This window comes from Hypanus sabinus, chromosome 10, assembly GCF_030144855.1.
Source record: "Hypanus sabinus isolate sHypSab1 chromosome 10, sHypSab1.hap1, whole genome shotgun sequence".
In the NCBI taxonomy this organism is placed as follows: Eukaryota; Metazoa; Chordata; class Chondrichthyes; order Myliobatiformes; family Dasyatidae; genus Hypanus; species Hypanus sabinus.
Window position 1 is genome coordinate 145,486,991 of NC_082715.1, and position 27,958 is coordinate 145,514,948.

General features: G+C 43.2%; 1 protein-coding gene across 3 annotated transcripts in view; it reads right to left on the bottom strand.

The window, feature by feature from the left end:
* septin5a (septin 5a) overlaps positions 1–27,958 on the bottom strand; it is a 118,215-nt gene that overhangs the window by 59,584 nt on the left and 30,673 nt on the right. For 2 of the 3 annotated variants that reach the window (XM_059983181.1, XM_059983180.1), the window contains exon 2: positions 23,485–23,574. The exons of the other annotated variant lie outside the window; for it this stretch is intronic. In XM_059983181.1, the coding sequence (XP_059839164.1) occupies positions 23,485–23,574 (90 nt within the window). The remainder of the gene's footprint in view (positions 1–23,484; positions 23,575–27,958) is intronic. 3 annotated transcript variants of the gene reach the window in all.

The following is a 27,958-nucleotide window of genomic DNA, read 5'->3' on the forward strand; positions in this document are numbered from 1 at the left end:
AGTACAAAAGCTGGGACATCATGTCACAGGATGTGCAGATCACACCTGGAATCTTGTGTGTAGCTTTGGTCACCATACTTTGGAGATATGTACTTGGGCTGGAGAGGGTTCAGAACAGAGATTCACAAGGATGTTGCTGGGACTGGAGTTATGAGGAGATACTGGATAGGCTGGGATATTGAAGGGTTATCTTATAGAGGCTTAAAAAATTGAAAGTAGCATAGATGAAATGGAAGGTCACAGTCTTTTTCCCCCCAAAGGTAGGGAAATCTAAAACTAGAGGGCATTGGTTGATGTCAGGGAATGTAGAGGAGGATTGATCCAAAAACATAGCAGTGGATACAATTTAGCGGCGAGCATTAACTTTAATAATCAACTGCAAAATAACAAGCCACAAGGGGCAAAAAAACAAGAGAGAACAGATCAAACTCACAGGTAACAAGGATAACTGAACACTAGGAACAACTGATTAAGGCTGTAATCAGTAACGAGCTGTAATCTGTAACGAGCAAACAAAGGACTGTGGATGGGAGCTGGGTTTAAATTGGCTGGAGGTGATGCCTTTGAAACAAGTGGCAGGTGACTCCTGTTAGCTGGGTGGAGACCTGACAGCTTAAGTGAGAGGGGAAAGATTCAAAGGGGAACTGAGAATTTGTTTTCTCACAGGGTGAAAAGGTGATGCCAGAGGAAGTGGTTTAGGCAGGTACAATTATAATGTTTAAAAGACATTTGTACAGGTTCATGAATGGAAAACAGGACCAAGGCAAGCAAATGAGACAAGTTCAAGGGGATATCTTTGTTGACATGGGCAAGTTTCCATTATCAACCAAGATGTCTCCCTGAGCTAGTGCCCTTTGCCTGCAATGGCATTGGGAGGGCTGTTTCCATGCTGTGTAACCCTTTGAATCTAACTCCTGGCACTGCTGTAGCCAGGCTCAGACCACGTTATTCACTGAGGGGCTGTGAATAGAATCAAACACTGTTTGCTGAGGTTGCACATTCCCACTTTTGACCTTGTGAAGGAAGTTCACTGATGCTGCTGAAGATAGGTGGCCCTGAAGCTCCACCAGCAATGGGATAATTGACTTTTAATAACTGCAACCATATTTTTGTGAGGTGGATTGTCAATGAGGGGGAAATGCTCCAATGAGGATCGGGATATTGTTGGAGGAGAATGCAGTTCAATGTTCCATATGCTGTCATGTGTGCAGTATCAAAATTAGCAGAGAATTCCCTTTGGTTATGATTAGAACAGAATCTTGATAACTGATGAGTAATGGCAGAATTTGCAGACAGGAAGTAAGCTAAGAGTCTTTAAACTATAGCTGGCAAAAATCAACAGATCCAGGCAAGTGAATGAAATAACATGTTAAAATAATAACACAGAATAGATGTGCTCTGTGATGTGTGTTGAATAAATATTCATCTCTGTTACAGGTCTATCACTGTGACCTTGTTGAAAACTGAAAATTCGGTAGCAGTTTGACAATATTTGCAGTTGAAATTCACCAGATATTGGGTAAACCATGTCATTCTTACAGCAGTCCGCCAGGACTCTCTGACTCTCTGGTCACATAAGTAACATGATTTATTGAATTCAATTTCAACACCTGGCAGCATAGGATTTGAAAATGAAACCCCTGCCTCTCTGATCCGCTACAACGAACACTTCCCACGCCCAAACAAACAAACGTCCCATGCCCAAAGCACATTGGCACTGTCAACCTGCCTTCCCCGTGGCCTCTAACCAGCCAGTGAAAAGGGTCAGGCTGAATTCCAACCACAATAATACGAAGGGGGCATAATGTTAAGATGATTAGAGTAAAGTATGGTGGGGGGGAATGTCAGAGTTAAGTCATTTACACAGAGAGTGGTGCATATGTGGAAAGTCCTGTCAGGAGAGACAGTTGAGACATAGATTAGGGGCATTTATGAAACTCTTAGATAGGCACATAGATGATAGGAATATGGAGGAATATGTAGGAGGGGTTAGATTGATCTCAGAGTAGGTTAAAAGGTTGGCACAACTTTGTGGACTGAAGGGCCCGTACTGGGCTGTAATGTAGTATGTTCATACACCCACACCATCTCACTCCACCCCTCCCCCCGCCGCTGATCAGGTCCTATGTCCCCCCAACACAGATCAAGGAGCCCACTGCCACAGCAATTAATGAATTAGCTGCAGTGAAACTGCAACAGAGCGACAACCAGGCATCAGATTCAGTTTCCAGTGTACTAGGTGGTTCATCAGCATTCTACTATATAAAACAGTACGTTCCACATGTAAGGCACCTCGAACAGAACAGAACACCCACAGGGGAAGTCACTTAATTTTGCTGATGTTCCAGCAAAATTTCCAACCATTCCTGCCCACAGACATTACCAGATTTATTAACTTTATGTTTGCAATGTTCCAGGTTGGAATTTGGGCTCATGACAATTAGCTCTTTCAACCTGCACCATAAATCATGAGAGTACCATCTATAATATCAGTGTTCACAATTGCACAGAACACCAACCACATATAATTTATGTGCAACAGGTTAAAATGCCCTGAAGAATTCACAGGGGAACAATCAAACAGAGCCTGATACTGTCAGATAGGGAGATATGAAGTGACCAAAAGCTTGGTTAAAAGGTGAGCTTTACCAAAGGTTGACAGAGGGGTCAAGGGAGATAATTCCAGAGACTGGGGCCTCGGTAGCTAAGAACTGGGCCACCAAAAGTGAAGTGAGGAAGGCCCACAGGTAAGGAAGATGACTCCATAGATCATTGGAAAATTAGTTTGAGAATTTTCTTTAACTGAGGTGGTGCTGCACATGCAGGGAAACATGTACTGGAACGAGGGAAGAAAAGGTTATATTTGTAATTCTTGCACTATTGATTAAACTGAAGCTTCTTGCAGTTATACAGTGTGAAAAAAAATATAATAGCCAAGGTTCAGATGCAACAACAGAAGATATGGATGGGATTAACAGGTCCACATTCATAAACCCACACTCAATGTGAGTTTATGAAACGTAAAACAGATTTAACAAAGCAACTGGAGTTTTCTGAACATGCAGTTAGATCAATAAATACTGAGGAACCAGTAGACATATTGTATTTGGATTTGCAGTAGGCCTTTGCTAAAGTCCCATTTAAGAGGTTAGTGTGCAATATTAAAGCATGTGGGACTGAGGGTGATAATACTGGCTTGGACTGTGAGATACTGTAGTTGACAAGTAGGAAAGAGAAAGTAGAAATAAACAGGCCTTGCTCCAGTTGTCAGGCAGTGAGCAGCGGGGTACTCTGTACGGATCAGTGCCTGGGATCCAGAGGGATAATCAATTTAAAGTTGCAGAGAGGATGGAAAACTTTAAACTTTTCTCTCCTTCCCAGTTCCAATAGTCTGTCTGAAAATGTCAATGCTGTTTCTCTTCCACAGATGCGAACTGACTGCTGAACATTTTAGCCTTTTTTTTTGTTTTAGTTTCAGATTTCCAACATCTATGTGTGTTCTTATTGTTTTTCTTACTGGAGAGAGAGGGACTGAAGGAGAGGGGCAGAGATACACTGCTGGCACATCCTTCCCTTCTGACCAGAATCCTAACTTACCCTGAGTGGCCAGACATGTCCCAATTGATGTGTAATAGGCATTTAAACTTTTTATCATACTTTCCTCTTTAAATGTTCCAAAATTCTTTTGAGTAAAAACACCTATTGGATGCCTTGACCTTGTTACACCCGTGGCCCCCTCCTTTTTGAGAATCGCAGGATCGCTATTGATTCGGGTCAGGAGACCGAGGAAATGAGAGAGAGACACGCAGATTCCTCAATGTTTGGAATGTGTCCTGGGCCTCCGAGAGACAAAGCCATGGTTAACAGCCATTATCTCTTGGAGACGGAATTGTGGATTGAGTACTGTACTATTCATCGAAGCCCCCAGGCAATGAACCGAGGGGGCTTGGTGGAGGGATTGCATCATCCCAACCTGATTGACATCTGAGACCCCGTGAGTGGGGATAAAAGAGGGTCTGGGGAACAGCCCCTTCAGACGCACCAGAAGAAATGCTAGAACTCCTGTAACAGCGTAATAGCGAAAGCCAGTGGAAAAGCCCACGTGCGTCCTTTTCCATTTGCCTCGGAATCGGTGGGCCTTTACCACGGAAGCCCGGCTTTAGCTAACAACAAAGGGGAAATCGGTCCCCAACGACTCTCGAAGGATTGACATCATAAAAGGAATGGGCAAGTTAAACCTCAGTCTTTCCAACTAAAAGCTGCAGCTTGAATGAACTTGAGTGACTTTTATATTTCCATCGGACAATACGTTATCCCCTAGACAACGATAGAGCTATTTCTTATTGATTATTATTATACCCACGCTTTTAGATTTAGTATTGATGACGTATATTATCTGTATGTTTGCATCGATGTTATTTTTGTGTTTTTTTATCAATAAACACTGTTAAAAATAGTACCATCAGACTTCAACGGACCTCTCTATCTTTGCTGGTAAGTGACCCAGTTACGGGGTACGTAACAACCTTTAATATTTAAACTTGTCACCCTTGGTATTTAAGTGAATCGCCCTGAAAATTTATCTGGACCAATTTTCTGATCCCTTTTCAAGAAATCAATAAGTCACTTCCAAGTCTTTTCCTTTTCAAGGATAACAATCTTCCCTCACAACTTTATTTCCTGATATCTGGAATCATCTCCTTGATTGCCTTTTTACATTTTCTAAGGTGATTTTAAGCATATTACAATCAGAGACTGCCCTACTAATGTCTCATGTGCTGTTTTCCTAGGACTTTCCATCTACAGCAAATTTCTGAATTATTTTTATCTCACCATCCTGCTCCTAACATCCTCCCACACTCCTACTCATCACACCTGCTTCCCACCCATCTGCCAAGCATTGTGGGCATGCTATGTTGGCACCAGAATGTGTGGTGCGCTGCCCCCAGCACATCCTTGGTTGTTCACTCAAATTTCACTTTTCACTGTATATTTCCATGTACACCTGATAAACAAATCTGAATCTGTATCAGATCTCCACCGTGCCACTTAAACAAACATTGGCATCCTTAACAACAAATGCACAAAAATTCTCTCATCCACATCCTTAAATGTTTCTGTTGTCCTTTAGAATACAGAATACATTCATTTTATCTTGGCTGACAACTATCTTTCAATAAATACCCTTTTATTTCTTTGCTGATTGGGGACCTTACACTGTAGAACATGGCTAGCTCATAACAAACATTGTGACAAAGACTATATTTCAGCAGAGCTCTGTTTGCTGTGAAATTCTTTTCGATTATCTATATGTATGTGTCTGTCTGTCTGTCTGTATCAGTGTGTGTGTATGTGTAGGTGTTTGTTGACTTCAAATTTGTTACTATAAAACCTTTTGGTGGGCATGGTGTTGAGGAGTGAATGGGGCAGAGGGGTTATACATTTTCTCAATGGGTAAGAATTACACACACCACAGTCTCCAGTCCCAGTTTTGCACCCCCTCCAGACTAAGCACTGAACACAAGAGCAGTGTATTTGAGCAGTCTCCTCCCTGACCTAAGAGGTACATACAAATCATGACAGGCATCAGCAGAGTGAATATTCAGTCTCTTTTCCAGGGAGAGGAGTCTAAAACTAGAGGAATTGATTTAAGGTTAAAGGGAAAATATTTAAAGGGGACATGAGACACAAGTTTTTCCACAAGTACGTAGCATGGTCAGTGTGTGGAATGGGCTTCTTGAAGTGGCAGAGGCAGGAACAACTGTAATATTTAAAAGACATTTGGACAGGTGTATGGACAGTAAGTTTAGAGTTGGGGTTCCCAACCTAGGGTCCACAGATCCTTTGGTTAATGGTCAGAGCCTATGCCACTAAAGAGGTTGGGCACCCTTGATTAGAGGGATATGGGCCAAATGCAGGCAAATGGGGCCAGCTGAGATAGGTAACTTTGCAGGCATGCTCAAGTTGGTTCGAAGGTCCTTTTTCCATATGGTACAACTCTGTGACTGTGGCCTTTTTCCTGGGCTCTGGAGTCTTTGTGCTGAGTTATCTACAATATCCTGGGTTTATCACTCCTCTGTGGTTCTTGGCAAAGAAGATATGGGAGAGGTGATATGGTTACATATTGTACAACCAGCCCTTGTATTTCACACTCACACATACAGCATCAAAGACCCCACTCCTAAGTCCATTCCCCACCCTCAGGTCCCACACACCCCATTACCAATCCCTCACTCCTGTAAACACACCATACCAGCCCCTCACACATACATTGAATCCTACAGACACTTACACAGGGTATAATTCCACCTTACCTACTCTGTCTCACTTACTGCAAACCCCACCCTGTCATGTCCCGGACCCAAAGCAGTACCACACTTTGCATTGTCCTGCTCACCCACACCGTCACACCCCACACTCACTGTTCATGCTCCATATCTCTCATGCACAATATCACCCATCTTCGTATACTAGGCACAAACCACCATACACTGCATTACTAACCCATTCCACATCACTCTCACACATACTAGACCACAGCTCCTACATTCCCTGCAATCTTCCATGCACCACATACTCCCAATCTGTATAGACCCCATTCTATATCACCTCTCATGACATATTAGTACCTGCCACACGGAACTTTCCAAAACATATACATCATCAGGACTACCACGCAGATCATACGTATCACCCAATGTCAAGAGCATGCTCAGCCCTCCATTAATCCCCTGCATCGTACACCCTCCAGTCCGCTACCCCAGCAGCACACCACAGTTACGGCATCTGCACGTGGTACGAGAGTTTCAGAAACACAGGACGGACCAGCCACATCCCAGGCCGCCTCCTCTGCCAGGAGCCTCACTGTGACAGCGGAGAACTGGAGGAGTCGAATCCCCTCTGCTGCTTTCGCCTGATGAGACGGTAACACCATTGCTTCTCAGGAGGCCGAGTTTAAAAACTCCGACCTGTGGAGTTTAAATGTGTTTCTGACTGTTTGGCGATAGCTTCTTTCTCCTTAGTTGTCCCCTGCTGTAAACTAAGCTCTCTGCTCCCTTCCTGTTGAAAGCTGGACTGAAAGGTCCTGTAAACCAATTTGTCCAGCAGCCTGGCAGCGATTCAGTGTGGGTATGACCCCTTGCAACTGCAGCCAAGGCTGCTGGCCCCTGCGGGCACTTCTCCCCAATGACAGAGGACACCACTGTCTGAGCTTGGCAGTAGCCAGGCCACCTAGCAGCCGTCCCCTTCCCCACCCCCTCTGCTGATCAGCTGAGAATGTGGACTGGGATAACCATGGACTGCAATAACATTTAGAGAATTGTGTCAATTGCAGTCAGGCAGACACTGGCTCATTCTTCGGGATGCCAAGTTATCAGCTGTCACGTGCCTGATGTTGGTACAGCATCACACTGAAGCCGGCAGGCCATTCATCCCATCATGATCCTGCCAGCTCTATGAAAACACTACACAGACAGTTCCAAGGCCTGAATTTCCTTTTCCTTTTTAAAACAATATCCGTAATGAATATCTGTAATCTGTCACGTAGGATGCCGTGTACAATCCTGATTGGATGGAGATGGACGTGTGAAGCACAGAGGAGCATCTGGTGAAACTTTTGAAATGCCTGTTTCGCTGCCGCTGCTACTGAGCAATCGGGAAAATCTCCAGGAGGAAGGCCCCGAATCCTCGGCTTTGCCTGTTGCTTGGCAGCTGGTGCCGGGGTCGAAGCGTTCAGCAGAGATGTTGCTCGGTGTAGAAGGGCTGGTTGGAGGCTCGAAGTTTTCGGACGGACTCGGAGTTGGCTGTGGTCGGGGCTCCCAGAGTGCTGTATCGGCAAGCTGCGGCGCTGGAGTTTCATGGCAGGAAGAGTTTTTCTTCCTTCTACTGTCTGCGTGAGATGATGGGTTGTCGGGACTTTGAGACTTTCTTTTAAACCGTGACATGGACTGCTCTTTATCAGATTACAGTATTGCTTTGCACTGTTGAAACTATGTGTTATAATTATGTGGTCTCTGTCCGTTAGTCTTTTATCAATTATGGTATTGTCTGCACTGTTGAAACTATATGTTAACTATAACTATATGTAACTATCTGGTTTTGTGTAGGTCTAGTAGCTTTAGTTTTGTCTGATGGGTTTGTAGTTCCTTTCCGGGGAATGTGCTAAGACAGTAGCGCGGTATCGATATGCAGCAGCCTCTCCGGACTCTGGATTGGGGATTATCAAACGTTATGTGTTTTTTCTTGTGTGGTCTGTTTTGTGCTTTTTCGTGATATCATTCCGGAGAACGTTGTCTCATTTTTAACTGCATTGTATTTGTGGTTTATAAATGACAATAAACTGAATCTGAAATCACTGCAGAGTGCATTGAGCAAAAAATAAGAAGTAAAAATAAAAATAAAAAGTACAAAGGCTACAGAGAAAGTACAGTGCAGGTAAACAGCAAAGTACAAATTCATAACGAGGTAGACTGTGAGGTCAGGAGTCTATCTTATCACACAATACGTCTGTTCAAGAGTCTAATAACACAGAATAGAAGATGTCCTTTAGCAACACACACTAAATGCCGGAGGAACTCGGCAAGTCAAGCAGCACCTATAAAAGGGAACAAACAGTCGACGTTTGGAGCTGGGACCCTTCATCAAGAGTTGAAAGGAAGGGGGCAGAAGTCAGATTAAGAAGGTGGGGAGAGTGGGACGAGTGCAAACTGGCTGGTGATAGGAGAGGTCAGGTGGGGGGAATCCAGTTGCGTAGGGTAGAGTGCTGTGATAGTGATTAGTGGAAGAGTTAAAGGGCTGAAGATGGAAGGATCTAATAGGAAAGGGCAATGGACCACGAAGGAACAGGAGGGGAACCAGAAAAAGGTATCAGGCAGCTGAGGAGAAAAGAATGGGTGAGAGGTTATCACAATGGGGAAGGAAAGAGAGAAGGAGGGAGTGGGGAGAAATTACAGCAACTTGGAGAAATGGATGTTGACACCATCAGGTTGGGGGCTACACAGACAGAACATGAATTGTTGCTCTTTCAACCCGAGGTAGGCCTAATCATGGCAGGAAAAGAGGCCTTAGATAGACATGTTGGAATGAATGGAAAGCAGAATTGAAACGGGTGGCCACCAGGAGATCCTGCCTCTTGCAGCAGATGGAGTGATGGGGATCAACAAAGCGGTCCACCAATCCCTGTCGGATCTCACTGATGTAAAGGAGATTGCACTGGGAGCACCGGCTACAACCGATGACCCTGACAGTTTCACAGGGGAAGGGTTGCCTCACCTGGAAGATCTGTTTGGAGCCCTGAACGGTGGTAAGGGAGGAGAAGGGGCAGGTATCATACTTATCCTACTTAAAGGAGAGAAATCAGTGGGGAGGGGCAAGTAGACAAGGGAGTCATGTAGAGAGTGATCCCTGCAGAAAACTGGGTGGAAGGAGAAAGATGTGCCTAGTGGTAAGGTCACGTTGGAGATGACGGTCGTTATGGAGAATGATGTGCTGGTATGGAGGCTCATGGGATGATAGATAAGAGGAACCCTATCCCTGTTTTGACAGTGGGAGTGAGGGCAGTTGTGCAGGAAATGGAGGAGATGCTGGTGAGGGCAGGATTGAGCCTGCTTTCTCACCACTTCAGAACATGCATGCCAGCTCTAAAAACTTCTTGAAGTTTTAAAACCCTTCTCATGCTCTCATCACTTTCTGCTAACTGCTTTAATTCCATCATCGTCCATGTCCTGTCCTGGACCAAGATCCCTGATAATGAGTTACGAATCCCATGCAGGGCAGCTGTTAGCAGCATCCCACAGGCACAGCTTAAATGGAGAGCAGACCACACCACAACACCAACTACCCAACCTCCCCACCAACCTCTTCCCCCTCCACTGACCTGCAGGTCCCACATCGGATTCATCAGCCGCCACCCAGATGTGGAGTGGAAACAGCCATCCCGACAGACAGTAGGAGAACAGTTAGCTGGCGTTCTTCTATCTCCAGTCCTCTTCTCGATGAACTGCAGCTCTAACTCCCAGCTCCACTCCACTGCTCCCTCCAGAACCTGAGCCAGGTTTATTATCACAGACGTATGTTGTGAATCTACCATCTAACTAAGTAAGACGTTCATATTTACAATGAAGCGCAGAACAACTGAGACCACTACTAATACCTCTACAGTACCATAAACTGTGTATTAGTTCCTAGATGGAGCAATTGACCCAGTGTATGCTGCCATGTTCCTTGATTAACCATAAATGAACAAAACCAGTGCAGATAATGGACAGCCATCATTCAATGCTTTCGACAATTGCATCTTCCAAATGAAGGGTCTTGACCTGAAACGTCAACTGTACTTTTTTCCAGAGATGCTGCCTTCCCTGATGAGTTCCTCTAGCATTTTGTCTGTGTTGCTTGGAATTCCAGCTTCTGCAGATTTTCTCATGTTTGGCATCCTCCGAATCTTCATTTTCATTGTAAAATTCAAGATGATTGTTGATACCTTCAAATACTTCCTAATTCCTAACTTCTTGAAGTAGTGAAATCATTTCATTTACACTCCCTGCCATTTCTGGCACCTCTGAGACAATGCTTGAAACCGCAGTGAGCAAAAGAGTTTGGAATTGTCTTGCTGCTTATTTCTCCCCAACTATCAGTGACAAAACTCATCACATTTTGATTAAAAACGCACAGCTCACACTATTTACAAACTGCTCACTCTGAGCACAGTGCAGTATGCAACAGTCACACAAAGGCACACGACTGACGCTAGTTGGAAACCATTCGGCAACTGTCTCCTGTCCTAATTCAAGTGCTATAGTGTCCCAGAAAAGCAAAGGGAATCCCAGCCATTTTCTCAATTAGTTATTGTTCTTTAAAGGTTGTCCCATATAAGTGGCTGCCCCAATTAACCAATGGCCCAATTAACCAGAATCCACTGTATATTAAAAAAATAAATAAATAGTGCAAAAAGAGAGTGAGGTAGTGTTCATGAAACATTCAGAAATCTGATAGCAGAGGGGAAGAAACAATTACTAAACTGTTGAGTGTGTGTCCCCAGGCTCCTGTACCTCCTCCCTGATGGTAGTAATGAGAAGGGGACATTTCTTGGATGGTGGGGGTCCTTAATGATAGATATTGCCTAATTCATCTCTACCCTTCCAACTGTACCCATCTCTGCTGCATCTGGCCCTCCATCTCCCACCCTGTAACCTCTGCTCTATCTGCCACCTTCACTGCACCCACTGCTATCTCCAGACAGCCTCCACTGTACCCAGTGCCACTCCATACCCTGTGTGTTCACCTCCGTCAAGCCCACGGCCATCTGCTCACTCATCCCCCTTTAGCTACTGGAACCCTGGGTCGACGTTTGCGCCTGGGAAGCCTCACTGATCCAGCAACGAGCTGCAAAGGTGGACGCTGCAGACTTCTGCTGTGGTCACAAGCATCCAGGCAGAAAGGCAGAGCCCAAGTGCTCCCACGTACAGTCCCAGCACTGTGCTGAAAACCTGCTCATAACTGTGGTCCAGGTCAGATGCGATGACTCAGCCCACTCTGAGAACACAGATGTCTTCAACTCCTGCTTGAGGTCACTTAAAACTAAAAAAAAGATACATTCGCAACCATCCAAACCCACTAAAATGCACACGTCTGCACAAGTAAAGCCCTCATGCATGCACTCCCGCAAAACCTGAACATGAGTGTCCACACCCATCAAACCAGCAGACAAATTAAATTAGTGGACTAATTGAATTAGCACATGACAAGCCCCATTAATTAAACGTGTGTAACCAAGCATCAGACAACTGCAGAATTAATTCCCACATCAACCCATCTGCTCCAGACAGATTGTTGTCGATGCATATTTCTGATGACATGATCAGGCATGCAATGCAAGTCCTTGAATGCATGGCAGAATGAAACAGAATAATCCAGCGCAGTGAATGATCACACTGTCGGAAACCACAGGATGTGTCATCTAATGAATACTGTCTACTCGTTCAATTCTATTCTACCCTGCTCTTCAGCTCATTAAAGATAGAACCAGTTAACTGTTGGCTAATCTGATGTCCAAAATGCTTAGGAGTCAAAGAGCCAGCACTATGACACACAATAACTGAAATTCTTAACAGAAATGGTGGATGTTGGGGAAGTGTTGACCTACTAATGATGCCTGATTATTTAAGTATCTTTTTAGATTTAATGAATCAAGCAAATCCCTTACACTGCCTCCTGTAACAGATACTTTCTGAACAGAAACAAAAACATTTCTTCAATTCCCCTCCATCATTTTCAGTTCACTACTCTGTTCTATTTAATTTCCTCCCTGCTGGTTACTGAGTGAACTCGGCCTTTTCTCCTTGGAGCGATGGAGGATGAGAGGTGACCTGATAGAGGTGTACAAGATGACGAGAGGCATTGATCGTGTGAATAGTCAGAGGCTTTTTCCCAGGGCTGAAATGGCTAACATGAGGGGGCACGGTTTTAAGATGCTAGGAAGTAGGTTCAAGGGGGATGTCAGAGGTGTTTTTTTTTACACAGAGAGTGGTGGGTGCGTGGAATGCACTGCCATTGACAGTAGTGGAGGTGGATACAATAGGGTCTTTTAAGAGAATCCTGGATAGGTAATTGGAGCGTAGAAAAATAGAGGGCTATGCGGTGGGGAAATTCTAGGCAGTTTCTAGAATAGGTTACATGGACAGCACAACATTGTGAGCTGAAGGGCCGTAGATTTCTATAATTCTATGACTAAAGATTAGCTTTATTTGTCACATGTACATCAAAACATACAGTCAAATATGTTGTTTGTGTCAATAACCAACACAGTCTAAGGATGTGCTGGGGGCAGCCCGCAAGTGTCACCACACTTCCAGTGCCAACATAGCATGCCCACAGCTTACTGACCTGAACAACTTTGGAATCTGGGAGGAAACCAGGGCACCCGCATGGTCATGGGGAGAGCATACAAACTCCTTGCACATGGTAGCAGGAATTAAACCCTAATTGCTGGCACTGCAAAGAGTGGCACGAACTGTTATGGTACTGTGTTAGTGATCCCAGGAGCAGGACAACTGCAAGGAAGCTCCAAGGGCCTAGTCACAGAGCTCTCAGACACGGGGCCATTTGCCTGGCAGCCTTGTAACATCTTCACCGACAAACACATGTTGCCACTGGCAGACCTGCCGTCTCTCAGCCACATCAAGCTGGATTCGATACAGACAGATGGTGCTAATATATGTAGAGTTTGCTTATGACTACACAAGTTTCCTCCCGCTGCTCCTGTTCCCTCCAACATCCCAAAGACGTGGAGAGTGGTTGGTTAATTGGCCACTGTAAGTTGTCCGCCAGTCTGTAGGTGAGTGGTGGAATCTGCAGAGAGTTTGTCATTAAAGATGGTGCCAGGGAACCACAGTGACATTGTGTGGGCTGCGGACAATACTTCTAAATATACTTTTAAATATACCTCTTTCAAATTACTCTCATGGCAATCTGTAGCATGTAATTTCCCTCTAAGCAACATAGTTTTAAATCAACTTAATGATTTGCAGATTTCACAATCATCTGAAGGTCTCGGCGGACCAGGCAGGTACAGCACCATGAAGTGGAGAAAGGTTCACCGCCATGGCCGGAAGTGAGGCAGGAGGGGGGAGGGGGGACTCCGAGCCTGGCTGAAATGCAGAGGGATGAGGTCCCCTCTACCCAGCATCTTATAACCATATAACCATATAACAATTACAGCATGGTAACAGGCCAACTCGGCCCTTCTAGTCCGTGCCGAATGCTTCTCTCACCTAGTCCCACCGATCTGCATTCAGCCCATAACCCTCCATTCCTTTCCTGTCCATATACCTATCCAATTTTACTTTAAATGACAATACCGAACCTGCCTCTACCACTTCTACTGGAAGTTCATTCCACGCAGCTACCACTCACTGATTAAAGAAGTTCCCCCTCATGTTACCCCTAAACTTTTGCCCCCTAACTCTCAACTCTTGTCCTCTTGTTTGAATCTCCCCTACTCTCAATGCAAAAAGCCTATCTATGTCAACACTATCTATCCCCCTCATAATTTTAAATACCTCTATCAAGTCCCCCGCAACCTTCTACGCTCCAAAGAATAAAGACCTAACTTGTTCAACCTTTCCCTGTACCTTGGGTGCTGAAACCCAGGTAACATTCTAGTAAATCTTCTCCATTCTCTCTATTTTGTTGACATCTTTCCTATAATTTGGTGACCAGAACTGTACACAATACTCCAAATTTGGCCTTACCAATGCCTTGTACAATTTTAACATTACATCCCAACTCCTATACTCAATGCTCTGATTTATAAAGGCCAGCATATGAAAAGCTTTCTTCACCACCCTATCCACATGAGATTCCACCTTCAGGGCACTATGCACCATTATTCCTAGATCACTCTGTTCTACTGCATTCTTCAATGCCCTACCATTTACCATGTATGTCCTATTTGAATTATTCCTACCAACATGTAGTACCTCACACTTATCAGCATTAAACTCCATCCGCCATCATTCAGCCCATTCTTCTAACTGGTCTAAATCTCTCTGCAAGCTTTGAAAACCAACTTCATTATCCACAACACCACCTACCTTAGTATCATCTGCATACTTACTAATCTAATTTACCACCCCATCATCCAGATCATTAATGTATATGACAAACAACATTGGACCCAGTACAGATCCCTGAGGCACACCACTAGTCACCGGCCTCCAACCTGACAAACAGTTATCCACCACTACTCTCTGGCATCTCCTATCCAGCCACTGTTGAATCCATTTTACTACTTCAATATTAATACTTAATGATTGAACCTTCCTAACTAACCTTCCGTGCGGAACCTTGTCAAAGGCCCTACTGAAATCCATATAGACAACATCCACTGCTTTACCCTCGTCAACTTTCCTCGTAACCTCCTCAAAAAATTCAATAAGATTTGTCAAACATGACCTTCCACGCACAAATCCATGCTAACTGTTCCTAATCAGACCCTGTCTATCCAGATAATTATATATACCATCTCTAAGAATACTTTCCATTAGTTTACCCACCACTGACGTCAAACTGACAGGTTTACTCTTAGAACCCTTTTTAAACAATGGAACCACATGAGCAATACGCCAATCCTCCGGCACCATCCCCATTTCTAATGACATTTGAAATATTTCTGTCAGAGCCCCTGCTATTTCTACACTAAATTCCCTCAAGGTCCTAGGAAATATCCTGTCAGGATCCAGAGATTTATCCACTTTTATATTCCTTAAAAGTGCCAGTACTTCCTCGTCTTTAATCGCCATAGTTTCCATAACTTCCCTATTTGTTTCCCTTTCCTTACACAATTGAATATCCTTCTCCTTAGTGAATACTGAAGAAAATAAATTTTTCAAAATCTCCCCCATCTCTTTCGGCTCCACACGTAGCTGTCCAGTCTGATTCTCTAAGACACCAATTTTATCCCTCACTATCCTTTTGCTATTAATATAACTGTAGAAACCTTTTGGATCTATTTTCACTTTACTGGCCAAAGCAACCTCGTATCTTCTTTTAGCTTTTCTAATTTCTTTCTTAAGATTCTTCTTACATTCTTTATATTCCTCGAGCACCTCATTTACTCCATGCTGCCTATATTTGTTGTAGATATCTTTCTTTTTCCTAACCAAGTTTCCAATATCCCTTGAAAACCATGGCTCTCTCAAACTTTTAACCTTTCCTTTCAACCTAACAGGAACATAAAGATTCTGTACCCTCAAAATTCCACCTTTAAATGGCCTCCATTTCTCTATTACATCCTTCCCATAAAACAAATTGTCCCAATCCACTCCTTCTAAATCCTTTCGCATCTCCTCAAAGTTAGCATTTCTCCAATCAAAACTCTCAACCCTGGGTCCGATCCTATCCTTCTCCATAATTATATTGAAACTAATGGCATTGTGATCACTGGACCCGAAGTGCTCCCCAACACATACCTCCATTTCTTACCTATTTCATTCCCTAACAGAAGATCCAACACTGCCCCTTCTCTAGCCGGTACCTCTATGTATTGCTGCAAAAAACTATCCTGCACACATTTTACAAACTCCAAACCATCCATCCCTTTTACAGTATGGGCTTCCCAGTCTATGTGTGGAAAATTAAAATCTCCCACAATCGCAACCCTATGCTTACTACAAATATCTGCTATCTCCTTGCAAATTTGCTCCTCCAATTCTCACTCCCCATTAGTTGGTCTATAATACACCCCTATAAGTGTTACTACACCTTTCCCATTCCTCAGTTCCATCCAAATAGCCTCCCTAGACAAGCCCTCTAATCTACCCTGCCAGAATACGACTGTAATATTTTCTCTGACAAGCAACGCAATACCTCCCCTTCTTGTCCCTCCGATTCTATCACACCTGAAGCAATGAAATCCAGGAATATTTAGTTGCCAATCACACTCCTCCTGCAACCATGTTTCACTAATAGCTACAACATCATATTTCCAGGTATCAATCCATGCTCTAAGCTCATCCACCTTTCTTACATTGCTCCTGGCATTAAAATAAAAGAATTTAAGAAATTCTCCACCTCTTCCTCTTTGTTTATCTCTAACAGTACAAAGAACAGTAAAAAGTCTTCTTTTTCTTCCTTCTCCCATCCATCTGTTCCTACATTTTGGTTCGCCTCCCCCCTCATATCTAGTTTAAATCCACTGGAGCCTCTCTAGCAAACCTACCTGCAAGAATATTTGTCTCCCTCCAGTTCAGATGTAAACCGTCCTGCCAGAACAGGTCCCACCTTCCCTGGAAAACTGCCCAATCATCTTGTTAGCGAAAGTACACTCAAGTGAAACTTGGATGTCTTCCAGGATGCTAGATACAACGGTCACACTGGAATGCTTCTCAATTTACCAAACGGACTGAAATGCTGATTTGGAAAAGGCAAAAGGTGGAGGTGTGTGTTTCATCATAAGCTCCCAATGGTGCTGTGATGTGGTGGTTTTGTTGAATTCATGTTCTCCTGACCTTGAACACCTAACCGTCAAATGCTGTCCGTTCTATTTACCTGCAGAGTTCTCCATAATCCTGACCACAGCTTATATACCCTCAATGGCCAACCATAATCATGAGCTTGAGATACTGCATGAAGGTGTCTCCAAACAAGAACCAGTCTATCTCTAACGCATTTCAAATCATAGTCGGGGACTTTAACCAGGCTTGTTTGAAGAAAACCCTGCCCAGTTACCATCAGCATATAACTTGTAGCAGCAGAGGTCCCAACACACTAGACCACTGTTATACTAGGATAAGGAATGCCTACCATTCCATGCCCAGACTGCATCTCGAGACTGGGCTGTCTTCTACCTACATACAGGTAGAGATTAAAGAACAATACTCCAGAGATTAGGACAACAAAGCGTTGGTTGCAGGAGGCAGAGGAGCGACTCAGGGATTCCTTCCAATCAGTGGACTGGGCCATGTTCAATGACTCATCTGTGGATCTGAATAAATACACCGTGGTTGTAATAAGTTTTATTAGAACAGTTGTAGATGAGTGTGTCCTCACAACATCATTCTGGCTTCCCCAATCAGCATCCCTGAATGAGCTATGAAATCCAAAACCTGCTGAGAGCCAAAGAGACATTCAGGTCTGGTGACCAAGAAAGTTACAAGAGGTCCAAGTACGACCTCCGGAAAGCCATCTCATGCATGAATTGGCAATTTCAAACTAAACTTAAATCAACGAAGATTGCTCGACAGTTGTGGTAGGACTTTGAATACTATCACCTCTTATAAAGTTTAATCGAGTGACATAGGCGACAGCAGGGCTTCACTTCCAGATGAGCTCAATGCCTCTGTGCTTGCTTTGACCATCAAAGCATGGAGGAGCTGTCACAAACTCGCAAATCCCCCAATGATTCTATGATTTCAGTCTCAGAGGCCAATGTGTAAGCAGCCTTCAGGAGGATGAACCCATGACAAACATCCGGCACAGATGGGGTACCTGGCCAAGTACTAAAGATCTGTGCTGATCAACTGGCTCGAGTGCTCTCTCGAACCTCTCGCTTCAGCAGTCTGAGCTACCCACCTGCTTCATGCAGGCTTCAATTTTACCAGTACCCAAAAAAAGCATAATGACCTGTCTCAGTGACCATCAGCCAAGACCACTAACACAACAGTGACGGTGCGTTTTGAGAGGTTGGGGATGAAACATATCAACTCCTGCCTGAGAAGTGACTTGGATCCTCTCAAATTTCCCTACCGGAGCAATAGGTCCACAGCAGATGCCACCTCATTGGCTCTTCGCTCAACCCTGGGACATCTGGACAGCAAAGAGGCATACATCAGGATGCTCTTTATTGTCTACAGCTTGGCATTCAGTACCATCATCCTTACTCAAAACTGATCAATAAGCTCCAAGACCTTGGCCTCAATTCCTCTTTATGCAATTAGATCCTCAACTGCAGACCCCAGTCAGTTTGGATTTGCAACAACATCTCCATGATCTTCATCAGTGGAGGTGCACTTGAAGGCTGTGTGCTTAGCCCCCTGCTCTACTCACTTAACACTTATGACTGTGGCTAAGCACAGCTCCAATGTTATATTTAAGTTTGTTGATGACACCACTGTCATAGGCCAAATCAAAGGTGGTGATGAATCAAAATCTAGGGGGAAGATTGAAAATCTGGCAGAGCAGTGCCACAACAACAACCTCTTATTCAATATCAGCAAGATCAAAGAGTTGATTATTATCTTCAAGAGAAGGAAACCTGAGGTCCATGAGTCCTCCTTGGAGGATCAGAGGTGGAAAGGGTCAGCAATTTTAAATTCCTCTGTGTTAGCATTTCAGAGCACCTGCCCTGGTCCCAGCACATAAGTGCAACTACATAGAAAGCACGGCAGGGCCTCTACTTCCTTAGGAGTTTGCAAAGATTCAGCATCACATATAAAACTTTGACAAACTTTTATAGATGTATAAAGCATATTGTCTAGCTGCCTCACAGCCTGGTATGGAAACACCAAGGCCCCTGCACAGGAATCCCTAAAAGATGTAGGGGATACAGCCCAGTCCATCATGGGTAAAGCCCTCCCCATCATTTAGCACATCGACATAAAATGCTTTCTTAAGAAAGCAGCATCCACCATCCATGATATGCACTCTTCTCACTACTACCATCATGAAGGAGGAACAGGAGCCTCAGGACTCACACCACCAGGTTCAGCAACAGTTACTACCCCTCAACCATCTGGCTCTTGAATCAAAGGGAATAACTTCACTTGCCCCAAATCATTAAAATGTTCCCACAACCAATGGCTTCACTTTCATGGGCTCTTCATCTCATGTTCTCAATATTTATTGCTTATTTATTTATTACTATTATTTCTGTCTTTTTGCATTTACGTAGTTTGTTGCCTTCTGCACGCTGGTTAAATTCCCAAGTTGGGCAATCTTTCATTGATTCCGTTATGGTTATTATTCTATAAATCTATTGAATATGCCCACAAGAAAATGAATCTCAGGGCTGTATATGTTGACATATACTAACTTTGATAATAAATTTACTTTGAACTTTAACAGGAGTGTGGGGAGAATCAGGTAAGATTGATGCTGGATTAGGGTGAATGAGATACTAAAGGTAATCACAAACACAGTAGGCCCAAGTGCCTGTTTCCAACATTACATCTATGATTCCAACCTAAACTGTTGCTTTTAAGCTCACCACATGTGGTTAAGAAACCACATTGCTCTAGTGTGCAGTTATTGTGGGGTGGGGGTGGTTGTGGTTGCAATGGAGCCTCAAGATGCATTCTCACCTCAGAGAATGATTGGGAGTGCTGTACTACAGTTGGTCAAAAGGTACTGGGGCCTGTGCCTTAAGTTGGGGGGAGTGGATGCACAGGGAAGAAATGAGTGGTGACGATGTAGGTGATCAAAGCTCACAGTGAGGCTACTGATAGGAGGAGAAAGATGAAGACCTATGGGAAGAGAAGATGATTAGACCGTTTGATTAGACCGGCTATAAATATGCTAGTGAATGAGAAACTTTATTGTGAATAGTCCTCACTCTAACAGTGTGAGGGTCCAGGATGACAAGGTTTCCAAAGGAGTATCCAGCAATGGTGTGCAGCTGATTCCTTGCAGTTTTCAAATGGGTTATTGCATGTCACTCATAGAAACAAGAATTGATTTTAGAATTACATAATGCCAAAGTAAAGGGTTCTGACCAATTGAATTTCTAGCCAATGCCCATTGCTGATCTTGATTGATGACACCAGATTCATAACCTGTTTCAGAAGTCTAACCCAGTGTGAGGGGGCTATTGGGGAAAGAGGGTACATTCTGAGATGAGAACTGCTCCTTCATGCCTTGCACAGAAGTCACCAGTGCAGCCATTGCACATTTCTGTGTCCAGCCCAGGTGTTCTGAGTGCTTGGTGATACAGGCTTCCGTGGAGGTGTTTAAGGCTATGATTGTTACAACTAACACACAAACATCCTGTAGACCTTTGAATTCTGGAGCTAAATATCCATTATCACAATCTTCGCTACTTAAACCTTCCATTTGTTTTCAGAACTGCTAAACGGTCATCAACACGCAACAGTTATTCTGTTCCCGTGCTCTCAGATGCTGACTCAGCTTGCTGAATATTTCTAGTACTCTTCTCTATTTCAAACTTCCAGAATTTGTTATCTCACAATCCCAACACTCTTTTCCACTCCTTTTCCTGTTTTTGTCATCTCTCCCTATATGCCCACCAGACCACCAGCTGTAATAAACTAACCTTCAGTCAACCCCCCAACAGTCAGCATCAACACCACCCGTACCATTCAGATTCTCTTGGTCTCCATATTATCAGAGACTTTGTAGTCTCCATCTAACCGCCTTCCCTGCAATGCAAAGCATTTCTGAGCACTGCCAGCCAGACACAACCCCATCAGCTTATCCGGTCCTTGCAGAACTGTTATTCTGCATAGTCTCATTGACCCACAACATGGAACATAGCACTCCCTATCTCTCTTATCTATGTACTCATCCAATTTGTTCTTAAATGTTCAAATCGATCCCATGTCCACTACTCCCGCTGACAACTCATTGCACACTCTCACCACCCTTAGAGTAAAGAAGCTCTCCTCTGGACCCTCTTAAATATTTCACGTTTCATCCAGAAATTATAATCTCGAGTTCTCGTCTCACCCAAAGGTTTGATTTCTAACTTTTCCTGGTTCTGACAAATGTTTACACTTTTTACTACCCCACGATGCTGCCTGATCTCTAGGGTTCCTGCAGTATTCTCTGGTTTCGTGTCAGTTTTACAGTGCCTGAAGAACTTTGCATATCCGTTACTTTGATCTTCTTTACAAATGTTTCAAGAAAACTGGTCACTGTTTTCTTTCTTAGCAAGATTATTTGGTATTATCAACTCAATTTTTTCTCATATTCTTCCACACCACATGCAACACAGACCACCCACTTTCTATCCTTCACTTCAACTGTGACCGTGTACTCCAACCCTCCAATGACAGGAAAGTACACCACAGCCTCTACTTCTAGTGTGTCCCCATCAACTCTTAATCATTTTTACAGGGGCACCATAGAAATCATCCTATCCTGATGCATTAAACCTTGTTATGGCACTGTTATGAGTCTGCAACCACAAACAAACTACAGAGGTGTGGACGTAACAGCCTCCCTACCATGGGCTCTTCTCAGTGCCTCCGTAAAGCAGCCAACATTTACTCCTCCCCACACTCCCCACCCCACTTAGTGAGCAGAAGATGCAGAAACATGAAAGCTGTATCACCAGGCTCAAGGACAGCTTCTACCCCACTGTTGTAAAGCTATTGAATGGTGCCCTAGTATGATAAGACCTCGCAATCAACCTCATCATGATCCTGCATCTTATTGTCTACCTTTACTGCACTTTCTCCATACTGTAGCACTTTATTCTACAACCTGTTATTGTTTTCCCATCTACGACCTCAATGAAAAGATCTCTATGGGTGGCATGTTTCTCAATCTACCAATTTATTGTCCTAGTTATCACCACCGGGCTTCATTTCAGAAAGTGAAAGCACCTAGCTTCAAACCTCACTGCCAACACACAATGTAACACCCCATGGACACTAGCCTCCCCATAACTGAGGAAATCTTCAAAAGGTGATGCTTCAAAAATGCAACATCCACCATTAAGGACCCTCATCACCTTCAACATGCCCTCTTCTCATTACTACATGTGGGGGGGGGGGGGTGCTGGGTACACACACTTCACATTTTAGGAACAGCTCTTTCCCTCTGCCATCAGATTTCTGAATGATCAATGATCCCATGAACACAACTTCAATACATCTTCAATTATACGGCATATTCCTTATTGTAATTTATAGTATATTTTATGTATTGTACAACTACAAAACAGCAAATTTCACATGTGTCAGTGATAATAAACCTGATTCAGAACTTTAATGCAAAGGGGTCAATCTAAGCTTTCCCTTAAATTTCCTTAGCCCCACCCAATCCCTGACATTCCAGTGGCACCCACCCAAGGTAGGTCACAAATTAAATTGTGAGTGTACTGCAATCCGGGAAGGGATGGGCCAGGTCAAGTTTGGCATTGGGAAAAGGATGACAATAAATCCTGGAGAAAGCTCTCAATCCTGAACAGAATGGATTCCTCCAAGATTAAGCATATCACTAAGTTTAAGATATCAAGATCGTATTATGTCATTTCCAGTGCACATGTGTAAAGGAGAACGGAATTATTGTTACTCCTGATCCGATGCAGCACAGAAAAAAACACAATAAGGAATGCAATAATTAAAAAGCACAATAAATATAAATACATAAGACAGTTTATATACATAGCTTGATTAAAAGTCCATAAAGTAACACTAGGTACAGGGGTGTCTCTACACAAGGTGACTTTGACAGAAAGTGATAAAATAGTGGTGGGCTGGGCTTGTGGGTGGAGGTGTTGATCAGCCTTACTGCTTGAGGAAAGTAACTATTTTTGAGTTTGTTGGTCTTGGTGTGGGAGCTATGTAGTCTCCTAGCTGATGGAAGTGGGACAAACAGTCCAGGAGCAGGGTGGGTGGGATCCTTCATGATGTCACAGGCCCTTTTCCGACACTGGTATTAGTGATGGCAATGAGCTCAAGGTAGAGTTTCAGTGACTTCAACTAACTGTTCCAGGCGTTTCATTTACTGATCATTGAACAGATCCCTTTTAAATGAGATGTTCCAAATCAGAGAACATTTTAAATAGTAACAGGTAAAACATGCGCAATTTGAACTAATTGTCTCAGACACAGAACATTGTTACACAATTTCCAAAGCAAGTATCTCTGATGAAACCTTCTCCACACCCTCCCATCAAGTCAAACAGGTTTATCAGCCATTGTGAAAAGTAATCTCCTGCTTTCACCATGCTGCTTGCATAAAACATTCTATCTTTAGACATTTAGCCCTGTGCCATGCTTTGCCCTTTGGGCAGCCCAGCCTCACCCATGCTGTACTGCTGCAGGCCAGATTCCTCCTCGTTTCGCTGGTGGGTGACTCCGTCCGTTCGGAAGTCAAGAAATTGTCTGCCTTTACCTGTGTGTATATAATTCTTGAGTCAAACAGTCATCCAGGTGAAGTTGTCACAAACACTTGGTCTCCATCTCCCTCCTAGCAGATTACCCTTCGTCTACTGTTAACATACAGAGCTACCTCACTGTACTGTCCCACAGACAACTGTGAAAAAGTGAAAAACTGGAAGTGGAAATCTGAGGGAAAACTAAAACTTGACTTTAACATCTGTTAATATTATAAATATAGTGGATTCTGGTTAATTGATTTGCATCAGGACCAGTACATTTTGGTCCAATTAAGCAACTGCCCCAACTAGCCAAAGTTTTATGGAGCATATAGAAGAAAACAAAGTACCATTCAACTGAGTAACGAATCATGTGTTTAAATGAAATACAGAACAAAGTAGAACACCAACAGTACTATTAAACTGTTTTAGTTCATAATAGTTAACAACAGAGGAATTGATCCAGTGCACACTGCCATGCTGTTTTGATTGACTGTAAGTGAATAAAATCAGCACAGACACTTAGTGCAAATAATGGATGTCCTTCATTCAATGCTTTCAATAAATTGCATCTTCCAGATCTTCATTTTCATTGTAACATTCAAGATAATTGTTGATACCTTCAAATGCTTCATAGTTCATAACTAGCTGAAGTAGTGAAATCATTTCATTTTCACTCCCAGACATTTCCAGCATCTCAAAACCTGAATGCTTGAAACCACAGTGAGCAAAGCAGTTCAGAATTGTCTTACTGCATAGTGTCACACAAACTATCAGTGACAAAAATCATTGCTTTTTGAATGCAAATCCATACAACTGATGCTATTTAAAGACAGTTCTCTCCAAGTACAGTATAGTGCCTAACAGCCATACAAGTGCATGCAACACTAGTAAGAAATAGTCTGGCAATGGTCTCCTGTCCCAATTAAGCAGCATAGCATCCCAAATTTAAAAAAAAGAATCCCAGTTAGCTTCTCGATTAGTTTTTGTTCTTTAAGTGTTGTCCCAAATTTGCAGCTGCCCCAATTAAAATTACCATCTGAGGAATATGCAATCCAGCCCAACCAGTGAATACTGTATTCTGGTGTCCACTGATCTAAATCAGCAGCTGTGGATCTGCATTCAAACCCATCTCTCACACTCAAGATATTTCTCCTGAATTTCCTATTTTAATCTCATATTGATGGTATCTACTGTTGGTTTCTCCATAAGTGGAAAATGTATCTCTGTGCTTATATAGCCAAAGTCCTTCGTAATTCAAGGATCCCAATTATATCACCTTCCTCTTCTTGCTTTTCAAGAGAAAAAAGACCTACGGGTACAAATTCACATTTCTTTTAAATCTTCCTTGGTCCCTTATAAACATCATGACCAGAACTGCACATAATATTCCATGTGGTCCAACCAAACTTTAAGCTTAGCAATACTCTTCCACTGAAGCCAATCCTGGATGGCTTGCTTTTGTTTGTATCTAATTAAACAGTATCCAGGTTCCAGCATCTGCAGTCTCCTGTGCCTCTTGAAGGCTGAATGGCTGATTTCTCCTTCCGTTTTCACCTTCTTATGAGATTGCACAGAGCCTGAGTATTAAATATGTGCACAATTTCTATTCATATACTGCCTTTAACATAGCAAAATATTTCCATGCACCTTCAATGCCTATGCATAGAGCAAAGCACTGGCAAGGCAGCATACGACAAAATAACATGGGGCAGAGATGAATCTCCTGCTCAGCACACAGCAAGCACTTAACACAGAGAGTGGTGGGTACATGGAACGCCCTGCCAGTGTGGAGGTAGAAGCAGAGTCATTCAGGGAATTTAAGAAACTCTTAGATGGGCACATGGATGTTAGAAAACTGGAGGGCACTGTAGGAGAGAGGATTAGGTTGGTCTTAGAATGGATTAAAAGGCCAGCATTGTATTGTAATGCTCTAAATACACACACCTACCACTCTCTGTGTAAAAAACTTAACTCTGACAGTCCCTCTATGCTTTCCTCCAATTACCTTAAACGTATGCACCTTTTCTACCCTGAAGTGGCTATTATAAGGCTAAGAATTTGTAACGAACAAGGAATTTCTGAGTGCACAAACACATGGAAGGAGACTACAGCTTCCACTAACTGCAATAGATAGAGATAGTTAGGTAGAGCTCTTATAGATAGCGGGGTCAAGGGATATGGGGAGAGGGCAGGAACAGGGTACTGATTGTGTATGATCAGCCACGATCACAGTGAATGGCGGTGCTAGCTAGAAGGGCCGAAGGGTCTACTCCTGCAGCTACTGTCTATTGTCTATTGTCAAAGTAAAAAATTCAGATAATCCTTTTTTGCTGTGTTGAGTGGGGAACAAACATTGTCCAAGGCACTTGTGATGACTTATGCAAGGTTTAACCACTTGTACCTGCCTAGTTTAATAAGACCTCTAAAAGGCAGCATCGCTCTCAACCACAGAACTCCATGAATACTGAAATGTCAGCCTGAACTTTGGTGCTTAAACTTCCAGAGAGGGGATGATCTCTCTGCCTTCTGAGTCAGAGCTAAAAATATAACCCACTGAGCTCAGGCAGAATTTGTTTGGATCTCTTTATCACGTTGATTATATTACAAAGAAGCAGCTGAGGGGTTGGGATCGGTCAGCAGGGATGGTTTGAGTTTGGGGGTGGTTGTAGTTAGAGGAAAGTTTCTGATAACCATGGAGAGATGGACCCATTAAACCAACCACACATATTACAACATCCATTTCCTTTATACAGTGCCTAAAAGCAAGATATTGCTCCTGGGTGATTTGTAATCAGCAAACATAATTATTTTTTAAATTCCTTACAATATAGAAGTTATCTTTTTTTCAAGTCTCTTTCCCAGGAAAGAGAGCTAAAAACAAGAGTGCATAGATTCATGGTCAAAAGTGAGAGATTTAAGAGAGGCATCAAGGGATGCTTCTTCATGCAAAGGGTGTGGTGTACTTCAATCAGCTGCCAGAAATAGTTATCGAGATGTGCACATTATAACAGAGAACACAGAACAGTACATCACAGATACTCCAACCCACCATATTGTGCGACCTTTCAAACTACTCCAAGATCAATCTAATTCTTCCCTCCCACATAGGCACCTAGCTGAAAGATAAATTGATGTCTATCTAGGAGTCTTTTAATTGTCTCTGATGTGCCTGTCTCTATCACCACACTGGTAGCATGTTCCACATACTTACTGCCCTCTGTAAAAGTCCTCCCTGTGACTTCCCCCATATACTCCAATCAACTTAAAATTATGCCTCTCATATTAGCCATGTCACCCTGGAAAAAAGGTACTGGTTATCCACTCAATCCATGCCTCTTATCATCTTATAGACCTCTATCAAGTCACGTCTCATCCTCCTTCACTTCAAAGAGAAAAACACTAGCTCCCTCAACCTTTCCTCATAAGATATTATCTCTAATCCAGACAGCATCCTGATAAATCTCCTCTGAACTCCCTCTAAAGTTTCCACATCCTTCCTCTAAGGAGGCAACCAGAACTGAACTAGAACTAGAACTAGAACTAGGGTTTTATAGATCTGCAACATCACCTCATGGCTCTTAAACTCAATCTCCTGACTAATGGAGGCTAACATACCATTTTAATCACCCTACCAACTTGCACGGTAACTTTGAGGGATCTATGGAAGTGGACCCTTAGGTCCCTCTATTCCTCCACACTACTAAAAACTGTCAATAATCTTATACTCTGCCTTCAAGTACAAACTTCTGAAGTGTATCATCTCACAGTTCTCCAGATTGAACTCCATCTGTCATGTCTCAGCCCAGCTCTGAGTCTTGCCAATGTCCCACTGTAACCTAGGACAACCTTCTACGTTATCCACAACACCACTGACCTTTGTGTCATCTGCAAACTAACTAGTGCACCTTTCCACTTCTTCATCCAAGTCATTTGTAAAAATCACAAAGAGCAAGTCTCAGAACAGATTCCTGTGGTACATCACTAATAATAGACCTCTAGGCAGAATATGCTCTATCAACAACTACCCTCTGCCTTCTGTTGGCAAGCCAATTCTGAATACACATGGCCAAGATTCTCTGGATCCCATGTCTCCTGACTTTCTAAATGAGCCCACCATGGGGACCTTGTTTAGCACTTTATATACGTCACATCCACCGCCCTACCTTCATCAATTTGTTTTGTTACTTTCTCAAAGAATTCAATCAGGCTCGTGAATCATGACCTGTCCCTTACAAAGCCATACTAATGATCCCTAATCAGACTACACTTCTCCAAATACTTGTAAACCCTGTCTCTAAGAATCCACTCGAATAGCTTGTCCAGCACTGTTGCAAAACACAAGTTTATAATTCCCAGGATTATCCCCAATAAATTTCTTGAACAAAGGAGTAGGATAGT